The sequence below is a fragment of the Salarias fasciatus genome, chromosome 19 (assembly GCF_902148845.1).
Source record: "Salarias fasciatus chromosome 19, fSalaFa1.1, whole genome shotgun sequence".
NCBI classification, from domain to species: domain Eukaryota; kingdom Metazoa; phylum Chordata; class Actinopteri; order Blenniiformes; family Blenniidae; genus Salarias; species Salarias fasciatus.
The window spans coordinates 4,860,363-4,877,531 of record NC_043763.1 but is presented as its reverse complement, the minus strand read 5'-3'; the positions used below and the strand labels follow the sequence as shown (position 1 = coordinate 4,877,531).

Sequence of the window (17,169 nt, the reverse complement as noted above, 5' to 3'; positions counted from 1 at the left end):
ATATGCCATGGCCATATGGCTGCTACATGTAAGGGTCAGAGCCTTGCTCAAGGACACTTCGACATGTGGACAGGGTAAGATGAGAAACCAAACCTGCAACCTTCTGACTGAAAAATGACCAACTGAGCCACAGCTGCCCCGGACCAACAGCCTGGACGCCACCACCAGCGTCCAGGCCCGAGGGGAGCTGTCCGCTGTCGTCATCAGCCTCTCCGCCAAACTCACAACTCGGGAAAGTTTCCCCGCTCCTCCCTCGTTCTCTCCTTATTGAATTATTTCTGCGTCTGACGAGCAGACGCTGCAGTTTCAGAGCGGAGACCTTGATGCTCCTATTCCACGCAGGCGTCCGTCAGAGATGGGACCGGTCCCAGACGAGTCCGGGTCAAGCACCAGCTGCCGGCCGTCGGGAGGCGGGTCGTCGCGATTGGCTCGCAACGAGAAACAGAAACGGCCCCCCCCCCCACCGGTGTCAGGCTTCATCTCCGTCTCCCTCCGTTGAGTCACTCACCAATGCAGTTGGTCTGCAGAGCGCTGAGCTTGAATCCCGGCTCGCAGTGGCAAGTGTAGCCCGTCTGCACGGGGACACATTTCCCACGGCCACAGATGGCGGGGGCGGCGGCACACTTGTCAATCCCTATGAAAAGCCACACAGATGTGCAGAGTCATTACTTGGGAGAGGGGGACAGGAATATTTCTGACCTGAGGTTACACAACATTAGAAGGAGAGTAAAAGCTAAAAAAGCACATTCCAGCAACACATGTTGCTCTGCTGCCCGGGAAGCCTTCTCGCCGGTTTATAGGTGGTGTCTTGGATGAGAGGGCTGGTTTTACGGCGCCGCAGTGTTCTAACAGGTGGTAAGAGACGGATCAGTAGAGACATGAGTTTTGTCCTTGTCTTGAGAGATTCTGACTGCAGCCGAGGCGTTTGGCTCACAGCAAGTTCTTCTCACGTTCTCAATCTCTGTGTGACTCCTTCTGTCGCCCAAACACACTTTCACCCCATCTCCTTCTCTCTCAGAATTGTTCTTAAATCTGGCCTGGGTCCATTCAGGACAGGATCCCCTTCCAAGAGGCAGACTCTTTTTTGGTTTCTCGCCCTCGCACCCTCCGTGCAGCGCGGCAGCTTCAAGCCAAATTGGCTCCGAGGAAAAGGGGTCAGAATAAAACTCTCCCCAGCTTTACTTTGGGTAAGCCTGAAAAAAATTCCTCCTGGGATACTGCCTGCCAGCAGCTGAGAGAACACAAGCTCGGTAATGCTCTTTTGCATAGTAACCCTGCAGCTGTGTGGACTTTTCATACGAATCCTGTGAAGATGGACAATTACGTTCCTGTGATGGGGCTTTTATTGCCTGTCTTACCTGTGGCTGACCCTCTGGAGCTCGTTTCCCTTGAATCAAAGCTCAGGATGCCGGGAAAAACATCTATGAACAGGAATATGGACTGTCAGGAGGTACAAGACGATAAAAAAATTAAACAGACTGAGCCATATTGAGCATTAGGTCACCATATATCAAAACAAAGCTCTGCTTGCTTTTCCATTCATGCTGCTATTCACTGTTCAGCAACACTCCACCGGGCTAAAAACACTACAATACCCAAGATAAACCGAACGGGCTCGTTAAAAATACCCAACCTTTAGACTTTATTGTCGATGTTTTCACTGGCATAAAGGCAAACCGAGCATGATTGCCACTGCTGTGCAGGAGCAATTTATAGAACTCACATCACACATCCGCGCCTGACTGCAACTGCTATTGGCCGCTGAGTTAAGAGATGTTAAATCAAACCGCAAGAGGCGTTAAAGAACAGCAGCGGAGCACGCGTTCGAACACTAGCAGTGTGATCTGTTTCAGGGGAGCCAAGAAGGAAAAAAAAAAATACCTGGATTTTTCAGCGATGAGTTGATCACAACAGCTGGCTAGAAAACAAGAGGAAGAAAAACCGATTGAAGTTACATTTTTCACCACCACATCCTCCATATAGGCTGTCTGGGACTTCTCTTTTTTCATCCTCTGTGCTAATTAGGTGAGTGTGTCCTCCAAAATGTGGTCTGAATAAGTTATATAATCATAACAAACCCTCCAGCTGAGATAGCTAGAGCATATCGTTCTAAGAAAAACATTTCAAAGGCATGTGCCAAGAGGCGGGCGGGGAGGCAGGACTCACCGGGCTCAGACTTTCCACATCTGCCACAAGACAGAAAAGAGAAGAGAGGGAAAGTCTATCAGTAGCGAAGGCCGACATTCTGTTTGTATTAACAAGGTTCTGAGCGCACACAGCACATGAAATAATCCATGTTCTCTTCAGGCGCCTGACTTTTAAATGTCTCTATTTCCAAAAATGAAACAAAGCTTGTGACACTTTTGTTCCCTTAAACTGAGAAAAACTGGAAAAAATTAGACTCAAGTAACAGAAATGAATATTCCTGATAATGATGACAACATTTAGTAAATATTTATAGAATTGTCTCCTCTTGTAAATCAGAAAGCCGTGCTGTTGCCAGTGAAGTATCTCACGAGCCATAAATCCCGTCTATTTACAGAAGACCCTCTGGATTGAGATGTATGTTGGGGATTTGTGTGACGCTCACAGGGGGTTTCATAGTGACGGATGGACAGTGCAGCTCGGTCTCTGCACATGTCTGAGGCTGCGTACAGCATTACACTTCTGAGACCGAACATCCTGTTGATGTTTAGAAAGAGGATGTGTCAAAGTCCAGTTGCAATCCACTGTTTACATCGGGGGACGTCAAACACATGTCAGTCCAATTTCATCTTTATTGGGCCGGATTGGTAAAATAGTGCCATAATACCCTTTAAATAAAAAAGAATTTATTGCATAAACGTGATTAAAATGTCTACATTTTTGCAAAACCAAACAATTACTGCAGAAGATGAGTAAAAATTCAAAATAAAGTCAGTTTTAATGATGCTTTCTGTAGCAAAACAGAGTGAATTGTCCCTAAGAATTGTTGACATACCGGTAATTGAATGTATAATGATGCTGGAATTTTTTGTCTAAGAGTTCTGTGTGTGATTTCCCTACAGTAATAAGTGAAAAGGAATATTCAAACAAGAGTTTTGCACGATTTATACTCTATTTACACAATCTGCTGGTATCGCTGTCATTTTCTGTTTACTTGCATTTGCTGTGGAATGACTGGATTGAGCACTGAACGAAATCGATACAAAACGAGCTGGACGTGTTGAAAGAGGACGCATCTGAGAGTTGCAACAAATAAAATTCAATTTGGCATTAAAAAAAAAAAATGGTCAGAAAAATACAATATGGGAGTTGATCTGGGTAGCAGATCAGAAAATATTGCTTTATGAAATCAGCAATCAAAAGCCGCGGCGGGTCAGCTGTGGAAAAGCCTCTCACGCGATCTCGCTCACACACGTGACATTCCATATCCGTGAAGGTAAATTAGTTGCTTTACCGTCCGTCTCTCTCGGCGACTCCCTGGCCGGGTGTGACGGGTTCTGAGGACTCACAGGGAACTGGGGCACCTGCGGCGTCTCGGGGTAGACGGGCTGTTGGGGTATGTCTAGGTAGCCGGGGTAAGGCGGCGCCGGCTGAGAGGAAGGCGACTGGGGGTAAGTGGGACTCTGCTCCTCCAGCGACACTCCCGTGCTCTGCAGCTCATCGTTTTCCAGCTGCCTGAGAGAGATCTGAACGTCGGAGCGAGAGTACGTGTATCCGTGGCCGGCCGGGCAGATCTCCTTGAAATGATCTGTTGGAGTAGAAACAGCAGCAAACGATGAGTGGAAGAAAAAAGAAAATCTCTCTTCTGACAGAAACTCACACTGCTGTGTCATATTCCAATACGGCGCCATAAGCCAGCCGTGTAACCCTGTTCTGAGGATGTGATGAGTCTGCTGTGAACTGTGACAGAGGGGCACCAGCGAGGGGAATTCGAAAAGATCGAGGATATCTGCACAAACAAATCGGCACAGCTCTGCCACCGCGGGAAGCTAGAGGATCATGTAATACCGACTGACCTTTGAACTTATCGGTGTGGAGGCGTGTGAATGAGAGGCTAATGGGGGATTGGCAAGCCAGATAAAAGGAGGGAGACTGCACCTCTTTGTCCCCGAGTCCAAAAAGCCTCGGCCATGGTGAATCCATTACAAGTGAGAAGCAGTGTGTCCCCTACCTGACCTGGAACCGGCAGCCCCGTGCCAAAAAGAGTCTGGAATAGAGATATGAGTAACGACAGATATGTGGTCGCTGTAAATGCTTGTGTAAATGCAGGAAACGTGGATATGAGAGGCTACTGAATGACGAATTTAAAGTGGAGGGGAGTGAGGCTACATGTGATCAGGAGCCACATCAGACCAGCGAAGCTCGGCGGGTTCCTGTTACCAAGTCGCTGACATCCGGCCTCGGTCAGTCAAATCACGGCTAAAACAGCTTGTCGGATCGTACAAAAGCCAGAGTCCTAAATACCAAGAGGATGTGAGTGTGTGTGTGAGTGTGTGTGAGTCCTGACATGGAGGTCTGCGTCTGTGATATCTGATCTGTGACAATCCCAGTGAATCACCGGCCAGCACAGACACTCCATAAAACCAGCTTGTTTCTCTCAGAGACTTTGAAGATTAGATCAGTATAAAAAAAAAGAAAGAAAGAAAAAAAAAAAGAAAACGATGACAACTACTTCCCATGTTTCACTTGGCTGCGCCGCGTCTCTCTGCTGTGAAGCTGTGCCGGTCTATTAGTGGGGTTTCTCTCTGAGGGCTGGAGTGATAACACAAGGCCGACTCCCACCGTTATGTAGCCTCCCAAATATGAAAACTGTTATGTTTTTGGTCCTCCTCCACTCCAAACACATTTAGTTATTTTGAGTTGCTTTACATGCCTGGCAGAGAGCGGCGCACTGACTGAGTGGTAAATATTCCTTGCCTGCGCTTTTACTACCACTGCAGGCCCTTACGTAAGATTCGCACATGACATTTAATGTCTGCAAAACCATTTAGGCCTGCAGAGAGATTTTTCTGCGAGTGCAGTAAAAGCAGAAATGTACATTTGAGCCCGTAGCGGCCCGTAGCGTTTGGGACGGTACCTGATCCTGGCAGAGGACAGCGGTCGCACGCCGAGCCCCAGGCCTTCCCCACGCGGCTGCAGCAGCATATCTGCTTGGTGATGTGATTGACCAGCGGCAGAGAGCAGGAGCTGGCCGACACCGACCGGTAGCAGAGCGCACGCTGGTCCGACACGGCCTTGTCCGCTGGAAGAGAAACAACCGACACGTCCGGTCTGTTCCGACGCTTCGCATTGAATTAAAACCCTCCGAGGTAACAGTACTTACAGACACAGTGGCTCCTGTCGGCGTCTAACATGTAGCCGGGTTTGCATATGCACCTGTAGCTCCCTTTGGTGTTGAGACACTCGGCGTTTTTGCAGATCCCGGGCAGCAGGCACTCGTTGATGTCTGGAAAATATGCAGCAAAATAATCACACAGTTTCCAGGATACATTCATTAAAGCAGGGGTGTCACTTCGAAGTTTTTCTTTGCTGTGGTGTAAAGTATACATGATGAAAATGTTGATAGTTTTGCAAAGTTAAACAATTACTAATAAAAAATGGCTTCGAGGCAGCTATCGTTCATATCAACATCGCCGACATCTCAGCCCTGGTGTCAGTGTTGGTTTTGTTTGGCTATTGTTGACACATTTTTAAAGAAAATCAACGTTTTGTTTAATGCTTGGTTGTTTAGCGTACCAGATCTGGAGCCTCCTGGAGGCTGGTTTTGGCCCACGGGCCTCATGTTTGACCCCCTGCAAGCCTTTTGCTTGGTATCTTCCACTGAGCCCTGCGACCAAACTGATCACCAGTGTCACTGAAAATTAGAGCTTTGAGTTACTTCTTATAAAAGCAGTGAAATCACAACAAACTGAGAGTAACTAGAAACATAAAGAGGTGCATTGTTTGTTTTTGAGCACCTGATGAGCTTCTCTTCCAGTAAATGGACAACATTAAGTGTTGAGATGAACAGTTGGCATAGAATCAGGAAAAAGGGAGACAACAGCTTTTATAATCCGACAACAGTGAGAGCTTCGGGAAATTTCAGGAATTATCGCACTGCTGAAAGTAGAGGAGGGTACATCAACATGCTACTGCATAATGTCCAACACTGCTGACGACACCCATCAGTAACTATTTCAGAATACTACATTTAACATTAAAGACATGGCGCTGTAATGCTTCAAGACAAGCGCAGATGATGTAAGTGTTCAGAAATCATTTCCATCTTGAAGCGGATTTCGAGAAAACTGCAGTGGATCATGTCATCCAGACCATTAGCTTGTGTAATATGGTGAAAGCTTTGAGGTTGTGTGATTGTATGAAAGCAAGATGGAGTGATGACAAGGGGAAAGCATGTCCAATAAATCTGCCCGGTTAAAACAGAACAGATTTAAACCATGTAGCTGATTAAAATGTGAAATATTGAAGGTGAAAGGGAAACGGACGATGCTTGAGATTCTTATCTTCTCGGGGATCTTTCCCTCAATAAGGTCACTGCATCCTTGGCTTAAGTGAAAGTTACTGAGAGGGTTTTTTTTTTTTTTCCCTTTCCGCTCTGTTTGGCCTCAGCCATGCGCCGGTGTGATACAGCGGCCTGTGGAGCGAGCGCCCGCCGCTCCAGCGGCTCCCGAGTCATGAAGCCAAGCGAGGGCGAGCTCGCCGGCGGCCGCGCCAGCCGGCGGCGGAGGGGGACGTGCCTGAGCCGCTTAGTCATGCGATCACACTGGGACCGGGCGAAGTTTGTCGTTCCACCGTATTAAACAACGAGCACATCATTAGGTCTTTTCCCGTTTGCTCTGACGGCTGGAAGTCGACGGGCTGCCACTGCAGATTTTCCCAATTCTAATTAATCTGCTCTTGTTTTGTTGTTTTGCCTCCTGCTGGGAAAAAGTGAGCTTTTATAGGATTGAGACTGATCCCTGTTGCTTTTTGTTTTCTTTTTTTTTTTTTTTCCTCCTCTTAGCATAGGGACTAAAACAGAGTCCACCCCCCAGGTGGCGCCGCTGAGGCTCTGGATCAGCGGCGAGTCGTCTGCAGGTACCGCGGTGACCTGAGCCTGGTTCAAGCTGCATCTGGTCAGAGTTCAGGTCAGCGTTGGGCTGAGCCGTCGTCACATGGGGCCTTTAATCCACGGTTTGGTCGAGTCCCAGATTAGTGCTATTGTTACAGTCTGCTGGTGGCTTGATTGGGATTGAAACTGACTTCCATGACAACCTGTCACGACCGGCACTAATCTCAAAATCTATTTTGAATTTATGCATGGCTGCCTCGGCAACCGGCGCCGCTCCGCTCATTGTTCGAACAGTCGTTTACGGGGGACTGTTTTTACAGTCTAACGATGCCTCGTAACACATTCGAGTTTTCTCCGGCGGCCCGACGCGACCTCGCGTGACCCCGTGTCCTCTCGACGTCCAGAAACACCAGCGGACATAAACACCTGCAGGATTATTCATGAGGCCCTGTAAAGCAAATTGGCAGCCACACTCTCTTTAGAATGTATCGGCTGTTAAGTGTAATGTGAGCACCTGAGGACTACTCTAGAAATCCCAAACCTGATATAAGTTATGAGGCCAAAAATGCAATCCGTCGAGGAGCTGTGAAATAGCGAACGTACGTTTAAAATCAAGCGTTCCTGGCCGAAGCAACATTTTCTCAGGTGGGATTTATCAGAGTTCTGTCCCGAGACAAGATGATTAATGTCGTGAATGTTTTAAAATCGTTAGTAGTTTTTGTTAACCTGATCCAAAATATCCAGTGATGCAATCCGGGTGCGATTTCTGAAATAACAGAGATGCTTTTGACAACAGCTGAACAGTTTTCATGGTGAAAACTCAGTCAGTTCAGTGTTAAGGAACTAAATGTGATGAAAACATTTTGGATTTATCAATGGAAACGGGATAGTATTAAAAAAAAAAAAAAACTGTAACAAGACCAACGGCTGCAGGATAAAGAAGGATGCAACAACCTCTCACGGAGTTTTCTCATAAATGGTCTCCCAAAACCCAAGAAAAGTTTTAGGTTTTCAATTGAAAACAACGTCTCGGTGTGGTAGGAGACCTTTTATTTTAAGATAAGATAAAGATATACTCCAATGTGCTTGACAACTTTCTCCATTAACGAGTCCAGTTCCTCAGTTATCTGACTTTGTACTTGCTGAGACTCGGAGCTCCATCCAATCAGCGGAGAACACAAGCAAACACAGATGGAAGCGATACCGTCTCCAGCTGATTGTTCTAATGCATGCAAAACCCTCATTTGAGTCCTGCTGTCTGCACATGGCGGTGTTATTCTCCGCCCATCACCTGCTAAGAGCATGCGAGCTACAGGCACACTGTGTCTGAGCGTGCTGCTGAAGCACAAGTGGGACACACTGATTGATGCTGTGTGTGTCCCCCCACACACTCCCAGCAACTCAAACCCCGGGTGTGAGGCTTTTATCAGCCCCTTTTGTTTGCGGTATGAGTCATACGACCCGCTCCCGGCAGCAGCTCGCCACCCACAGCAGATCCAGCCGACCCCGCTCAGGGAGCAGCGGCTTCTGGAGATAAGGAATCGTCCTTGAGGTCACGGAGCGGAGCGTGACTCCGACGAGGCATCTTATCGCGCCGCAAGCAGGAGCGTCGCTGCTTCTGAAGTTCGGCCTCCGCAGCCAGAGCAGTAAATCACGTCTTATTAAAGGAATATGAGACCTCTGTTCCAATAAAACTCGGAACAGGAGCAGGCTGGACGCCATTCTGATAGTAATGACAAAATCCGAGGGGGGAAAAAAAAAAAAAATCTGATTTCGCCTTCTTGGCAGCTGCTGAAAGTTCTGAAATTAGAGGTAATCTTTGGGAACAGAGCAGCAGCTGAGTGGGACAGAGACTTTTAAAGAGCTCCAGTAAATATTGTGGGCAAACCGTCTGCTTGGCTTTTCTGGAAGTCGTGAAAGCAGCGACCAAACGGGAGAAACATCTTGAAACGATCACAAAAAAAAAAAAAAAAAAAAAAAAAGAAAAGAAAAGAGGAGGAAAGGAAAGCATGCATAATAGAAAGATAAATTTCCACTTTTGCTGGCCGGTTGATGCATTATTAGATAATAAATGAGTCCTTTGTCCAAATGTCTTGAAACAGGCTTCCCTGCTCAATCACTACCTGAAAACATGAAAACCTCCGCAGACGGCGAGCCGGCGCTGAACCTGCTGAACCAGCCGATGAGACCCGTTACAGAGTTAGTGGAAGCTGCCCACTGGACCGTTCCATTGTTCTGCTCCGTGGGCCTCAGCCGGCTTTGCTCCTTGGATTATGACACTAATAATCAAGTCAGTGACACAGCCGCTGGCAGGCTGCGGTCTGCCGTCCAGAGCGCCGGCATCGGCTGTCAGAGCGCTCCCCCGCTGCCAGATCAAGCTGTGAATGTTTTCTTGTGACTTTCTTGTCAGGGTTTATTTGTTCATGCCGATTAATTCCGCTGTATACTAACACCACCAACAAATATAAATAGTCTGAATTCTTTGCTGGGAGAGTGTCTGCGGAGCGGACACGGTGGGTGGTTATCGCCTCTTAAACCCCGAAAAAAGCCTTCTTCTGATGGAGGGAGAGGCAGTGCAGGGGTTCGGGAACCATCTCGGTTTGTTTTTACGTACAGATGTGTTGGCAGGGGTTCAGATTTTAGCAAAGCGGAGCGACAAACACGGACGCCTTAAAGAGCCACATGCACCATAATCACAGCCTGCGGCACCAGAACCCGAAGACCAATTAAAACAGGAGCACCAGATGCTTCTTGGCTGCTGAACTTTGACCCCGCACGAAGACTAATTGTAGCCCGGACATGACATTCCCATAGCGGCCAGATGTACAGCGAGCAGGATGACTTTTATGGAGGTCCTGGGGTCCCAGAATGCACCAGAACACTGTGTTTATCACACCCGTGTCCGAGTGGATCTGTCTGCAGATTCAATAATGAGTTACATCCATATGTTTATCAGATAATGTTGAATGTTGGATATTTTTGATTATGAAAATGCATTTTTATATAAAGTCTGTAACTATCGGGACATTTGCACTGATGGTTTTGCATTAAAACTTCCACCTTTTCCAGCTGCTTCCCCATCATGCCGCACATCTTAGAGCTTACCGTGACAGTGTGTGAGGTTCAGCCGTTTGAATCCTTTGGGGCACTCCACCAGTCCGTTTGCAATCACTGCGAACGCTGCAAACACAAACAGAAAGCAGAGTTCAGTCTCACAGGTCGCCGGCTCTCTGTCACAAAGCCTCACATTCATCACGCAGGGAGAGGAGAAGCGGGGACCATATAACCTACAGATGTGAGCATCAGAGGAGAAACGAGGGGGGCCAGACCCGGGGCCCTGTGGGACCCCAGAGTGAGTCTGTGGGAATTGAACTCCATCAGCTCCGTTTATAAGGCAACGCTGCTGTAACGATAACACTCGACGTCATTCATAATCATGTTACCTCCAGCTCGCCTCCACCCCGCGGGACAGATCGAGGCCGTGCTTCCAGCACAAATGTGTCGAGGAAGCTTTCGTGACAGCTCCGACCTTTATCGCCGACCGCAGAGCAAATCTGCTTAAACACGAGGCTAAAGCTGTGGCTGCGCACGCTACGGGCGATGATTAATGTGCGACTCAATGGAAAGTGATTATCCCAAACTTCTTCTTGCTTGTTTTGACAAAGCATCAAAAGAAAATCACTCGGTGCGTGTGTGAGTGTGTGTGAGTGTGTGTGTATCAGGTGTGTTCGCAGAAGTGCTGCAGTTAATAACACGGTGTGTCTGTTAATGCGGCGGCGCAGCCGGGCTGCCACTCAACGGAGCCCCGAAAACACGGCGTCATTACTCACTCGGCACCCGGCCGTGCCTCGGCATGCTCCATTAAACGTATGGAGAGGTCAGCGGGGCGATCACGCCGCCGGGGGGGAAGTCTGCTGCGTCTGTGTGTTTGTCTGTGTGCACTGGCGGGGACCGACGCCTGATCGCAGAGCAGAGGTAAAATAAGTAAATGGAAATGAATGTGATGCTCCGACCAGACGTGGAAACATCTCATGTGTGACAGAGAGGATATTCACGACTTCTCATATGTAACAGAGACAGTTCGATTATGAGCAACAGATCTTTCCGTGAGGTTTTTATTCATATCATGCTGGAAGGAGAGGATCCTGTACAGAGCAATGACATGCCTGTCGGGATGACGGAGCCGTTTCTCGCTCCTACAGTCAATTCCAGTTACAGTCAGGGAAGAGGCAGCCTATAGGAGCGACGCCTGAGCTTTGATTTGTAGTAATCCCCACAGTCGTGTTTCTGATTTTCGCACGGGAAAAACGCTGTTCCTGCCAAGATCTGAAAAAATATATAGCGGCATATGTAGAAGAGGAAAATTTATTTTTATAGAAAGCTCTGACAAAGTGTCGTATGCACTATATTAAAAAGAGAAGGTTACATAAATGAAAAATAGCAAAATGCAATAAAAACGACAAAATGTCACGAAAACATCTGTCTGAACAGGTGAACCTTTAACGGTCTTGAACGAGTTTCAAAGGTCCGATCGTCAATCTCCACAGCTTTTTGATAACATTTTAATGGTTTCAAATCCTCAAGAAGACAACTTGTCATTTTCATTACTTTATTTATTAATATTTAATTTGGAGACAAAGTTTTATTTGCTTTGGCAATGTTTTCAGAAGACTGGACTGGTTGCTTGTTTCCCTCATAAGATGCTGTCAGTAACCTGCAGACGAAGCCCGTCGATTGATCAGGGTCAAACACACTGAGTGGGGTCAAGAGTGCAGTCCAGAAACCTTTGAAAGTGGATTTCAACTACAAGTCTGTCAATGTTGAACTGCATGCAATGTCGTCCCATCATTCATGATATTCACACAATCAAGGACCCTAAGTCACCTGGTTCAGGTGGTTACAGGTCACCAGTCCATCACAGGTAAACACACACTCAACACTCACACACACACTTCCAAGTGTTCTTCTACACTTCAAGCCAGACCTGGAGTAAACTTTTCCTGTGTGAAGTTTACACCTCAATCCATGACCTTGTGCTCATGAGCCAAGACAAGGAAAACAGCAGAGCCCCCAGGACTAAGCCCAGCGGTACACCGCAGGACAGTGGAGAGAGTTCAGTAACACAGAGCTGTGGTCTCCTAATCAGGGATCTATGGAATCATGGTCTATCGTGTCAAATCCAGAGCTGAGGTTGGAATAACATGAACACAGAAAAATCAGCCACATCCAGGAACATAAGAAACAAACAAACCATTAAAAAAAGAAACTTTTACTTGAATTCTTTTAACAAAATCCTTTCAAAAACGGCGTAAATATTGTCTCTAATCAATGAGACGGCGAGCTGATCGGCAACAAATTTCTCTGAAAGTGAAAGACTTTCTAGGCTCAGTGCGGGTTTGAACCCGTAAATGAAAACCAAAATCTTTATTTTTCCACAACATGGAGGAGGATGTGTTTATGTGTTTTGTTTTCATAAAAACAGATTATGTCTTGTTTGCGTTCACTTTGATTCCATGTCATCAGGCACTTAGAGAAAACCCCGGGAGGGAAGCAGTGGCGTGCAATTTGCAGAGGGAGTCGAGGAACAAATAAAAAATGATGAGTCATGCAATCGGCATAAAAATAATTACTCAATTACACAAACGCACTGCTTTGAATTCGCTGCCACGGCAACGGGAAGGTTGAAAACAGAGGCGATGCATGCGAGGAGCCAGAGCATCGCTGCTTTGCCAGTCGAGGAGGAAACGAAAACTGAATGAGTGTTTAGGGAAAAGAAGAAAAGTGGCATTGTGTTTATGACTACAGCTCAAACAAACCAGAGTGTTGACGGAGAGGCTGCTCTGGTATGATGTGAATGGAGACCTGGATGCCTTACTGGGCACGCAGGACCAGACAGGATCCCGTCTCTATAACACACCTGTTCCCTTAAGCCGCCGATGCACCCACACATTAAATGCAAAACAAACATCCACCATTACAATGAGCAACCAGAGTTATTTCAGACGCCTGGGTAATAATTTTCAGGAGGATTGAACAACAATCCTGCCAGCGATCGGTCACGAGTTTGTGTCATTTTCTCAGGAGGAACTGGAATGTGTGGCACACGGAGCTTTCTGGGAACCAGGTCCCGGAGGCCGAGCTGTGTTTTGGTCCTGCTGTGACCCAGTGGACCAGGCAGGGTCAATGTACCTGAGGGTTGACAGAGCAGAAGTGGGTCAGCTCGAAGGGGGCGACGGGAAAAATGGGGGGAACCGTGTCAAGGCGATGTCCCCGTTCCTCCGCTGTCCAGCTCCTCATCTTCCTCCACACCCTCCCTAATCCCCCGCCCCGGTTCCTGGGTAATGAGCTGTTGTGGTAGGGTGGCGGGCGCGTCCTCCTGCGGCGATGCGATCAGGGAAAGTCTGGCCTGAGTGACAGCAGAGCGCAAATGCCAAAGAAAGCCCAGTGGGGGAGGTCCTGGATTCTCAATAAAGCTTATTAGCAGGAAAAAGGAGACTTCTGCAATCTGTAACATGTTGAGCACGAATCAACCAGACAGCTCGTGTCAAACGAGCTCTCCAAGATACAAAAGTTCAACCTCATTATGCAAGAAACAGTGATGTAAACTAAGAGTGTTCCCAGAATTTGTACATCAGACACTTTGCATGGCCATAAAACTTTATTTGCACATAGGATCTAATTTGGCGGACGGTACTTAGCAGGCTTGTTAGCGAACTTCACTTCATTAGATGTTTACTGTTCCCTACAGGAGACTTGAGTCTCAAAACGAGCTGCTGAAATACATCATACAGAAGTTGACATAAAGTTGTTTAAGCGTGTATTTCCTTCTGCTGTAATTGGGCCGTTTTCCGTCTGTGGAAAAGAGAAATAAACTCCTGCATTTGGATCTCAGTCTTAATCAGAACTCGCTGCAGCAACCAGTCAGATCTGGACCTGGACCATGGACCTCAACCAAGATCTTCAAGATATCAACAAACAGGCTTTAATCCCTATTTCAGAAAAAATGATCATACTTCATGTTGCATCCAATTTCCTCCACATTAGCAAATCATTGACATTAGAGGTTGAAGAGCTGTGCCACACTGAGCTAACATCACTTTATCCTAATGAAGCAACACCGTATTAATAAAATGTACATTTTGCAAAGACTGAGAAAGATTAAAAAGATTAAAATCGATTAAATTGGACACATCATAGAGATACTTTGCATTTTGCAGCAGTACTCGTAGATTAAAAAAAAAAAAAAATCCAAAAAACACTAATGAAAAAGACATTCTGTAGGTTCTACTAATGAAACCTCAGTGGTAATAAACACACTGGGGTAAAACAGCAGACAAAAATCTGCAATGAGAGAAAAGTAAATCTGCTGGAGCGCTTCTGGTGAGTTTAATGACGAGCCCGTTCCCATGCTTGCTCCTACAATCAGTTGTGTAGAAAATATCGAGCTGCACAGGCAATAATTTGCAAGAATGAGCTCAAGCTGCGCATCATTAGTGTCACCCCTGGTTACAAAGACTGTAGCCCCAGACGTGTCTGCATCCACAGAGTGTACCCACAAAACCTTCCAACTGTTGTCTATCCGTTTAACCCTGTCAAACAAAAGACTTTGTCACCCCTCATTACTTTATTGTTCGTCTCCATTCAGTTGTGTTGTGCATTCCACGGGCCCTTGTTCAGCAATATTTGCTGACCTGAAAGTGTGATTCGAATTCCTTAAAGCATCTTGGCTTGCTGGATCTGAATACATCCTGCAAGTCTCTTTGTGGAACGAGAGTTTCCTCAATGAAAGGCGCTGTTTGGAATTCAGCTAAAAGCTCACCCAAAAGAGTGAGAAGAAAAAAGAAGAAGAAGAAGGCAGGAGGCTGAACAGGGAGACAGTTTCAAGTCAGCTGGGTTTCTGAGCCTTACAAGAATGTTTAATCGCTGATTTTGGTACAATCCTTCTTAAGACCACCCGGCCTGCAGGTTGTTCTTCTGAGACGATTGAGTGGTCTGGTCCATCAATCACAGGGCTCCAGAGGCGTTTGCCAGCTCCTCTGGGGATCTGCCTGGGAGAAAACCTCAACGCCGGGCTTCTCCACTTCACTGGAAATCTTAAGAGCGCGTGGGAGACAAGAGGGAGCAGGGATGGATGGATGGATGCCATCCTCAGGATCCAGACAGGAGGCACTCTGCATTCCCACCGGGGGGCAGTCTGCAGGAAAACACCACCGCCAAGCCCTCCTCAGGATCCTTCCCAGCAATTTACTTTTTGACAGGCCGCCACGGGACAAACTGGTGCCGCTGGCCGAAGATCAGGAACAAACACTTTAATCACCGCCCAGGGTTTTCAGGTCTTTCGAATCTCGACGCCGTCTCTTATTGGCCTTCAAACCGCAGCTTGATTAGAGCAAACAGCTCAAAGGGAAGTTGTTTTTCCTCTTTCAAAACAAAATGCCTCCTTGACACATACCACATCAGCCAGTCCGTCACGATCCGTATCACACCATATCACCACCAGTGCTGCTAAGGCCAGTCAGTCAGAACACGTTAACATTCCCCAACTGATCGGCACATGAACGCCAACCCTACGCAACACTGTATGTGCTCCAGTTAGCGATGCTAGCTGTGGAGCTGGATCCCATTGCTTTAATACAAGAGTCCCTGTGAGGCAAGCAACACAAAAGCTTTGATTAGGAGCTTATTTGATTTTTCTGCAACATTGAACATTTACTCGAAACATATTTTTCATTGTTTCTACTTAGACAAGTACGCGTTTTATAGCCGTGTTTGTAGCTTGAGGAATGCGCCTGACGCCCTGCCCCGAGATGCTGATGACAGTGTAACCCGCATCAAACACACTGGAAACAGACCCGCATTCCTCCATAATCTTCAATTCATTGTAGAATATTAAGCAGCTGGGCTCGTTCCAGGACGAGGCATGCAACAGCACATTCCCCACCAAAACATGCCTCACTTATCTAGTATCCAATTAAGAAACCCACCGCATATTTCACATACATCAGCCTCCAACTGGTAGTGGTTAGGCCCGCTCAACCCTGATTAGCCACACTGCTGCTCACCTAATGGAAACCAGCGTCTGAGCTGTGAAGGGATAACACTCAGTCGACATCGATGAATCACACGCTGTCACCGAGCTGTGACGTCTTCATCTCCTGCTGTGGAGTTCTTCCACCGCATTCTTTCAGTTAGTGGCTGTTTGAGAGGAGAAGCCGTGGCAGGCCTGGTTTTTGTTGGTCATTAAGAAGTGTTCATGCTGGATCAGTGCTAATAAAAAGCAAGAAGCAGTCACTGTGTCCTCGCTGGTTGTCAGATCAAGTGTCCCGGGACTCGATGGGAAACTTGGAAAGAATGAGTTCATCTGGGAAGAACCGTAAGTTGCGGAGGTCTGCGGGCCCCCTCCTTCGCCTCATCTGCCTTCACTGATGTAAACCTCGTGAAGAAGAGTGGGCCAAAGACCCTGACGTCAGGATGACCTTGATGACCCTGGGAGGCAAACGCAGAGGACGCCGATGCTCCTGCGGGTGTGGCTGTTTCCCTGGACCGTGGAGGCATCAGATCTGGCTCCGAGGGAAGTGAGAGAGTCACAGAGAGGGGCCGCCCATCAGCGACAAATTGCTTGTGAAATCCCATGAGATGGTCAGACACACAGCAGGGGGAACGGAGTTGCCATGCCAACGGTAAAGTCAAGGTCAAAGTCAGGCCAGACCCATCTCACCTTCAGATGGCTTTGAGAACCCTCGATTATGTTCCTGATGGAAATGTATCCTTAAAACAACCCCAGAGTTGCTCAAACCACACTATCCTGACTCCCTGATTTTTTTCAAGGATAAAATTCCTCTTGGTATCGCAGTGGATCCGGTTTCGGCACCGTGCTTCTAATGGAAATTGTGTAACCGAATCGCCCCCTGGCTGACTTACCGATCCTCATTCCTACTTGACCCAACAGACCACTGGGCAAGTCTCATGCTTGAGGTTGTTTTGACCGCTTCTACACTGATTTCAGACGCTCCGATGATAGCATGAAATGGTCTGAAACCCCAGTTTAAGTAGCTGCGCCTCGTGATCGGAGCGAGAGAGGGATGGGTCTGCCTGCAGCCGTCTCCGGTTGATCTGGATCTCATTACGGGCCA

The 17,169-nt window shown here is 47.3% G+C and overlaps 1 protein-coding gene across 1 annotated transcript in view; it reads right to left on the bottom strand.

The window, feature by feature from the left end:
- LOC115406858 (latent-transforming growth factor beta-binding protein 2-like) overlaps positions 1 to 17,169 on the bottom strand; it is an 86,969-nt gene that overhangs the window by 24,929 nt on the left and 44,871 nt on the right. The window contains exons 9-16 of the mRNA XM_030117109.1: positions 10,142 to 10,216; positions 5,309 to 5,431; positions 5,063 to 5,227; positions 3,440 to 3,733; positions 2,167 to 2,186; positions 1,882 to 1,918; positions 1,359 to 1,421; positions 509 to 634 (exon numbers count right to left, since the gene is read on the bottom strand). Of these exons, the coding sequence (XP_029972969.1) occupies positions 509 to 634; positions 1,359 to 1,421; positions 1,882 to 1,918; positions 2,167 to 2,186; positions 3,440 to 3,733; positions 5,063 to 5,227; positions 5,309 to 5,431; positions 10,142 to 10,216 (903 nt within the window). The remainder of the gene's footprint in view (positions 1 to 508; positions 635 to 1,358; positions 1,422 to 1,881; positions 1,919 to 2,166; positions 2,187 to 3,439; positions 3,734 to 5,062; positions 5,228 to 5,308; positions 5,432 to 10,141; positions 10,217 to 17,169) is intronic.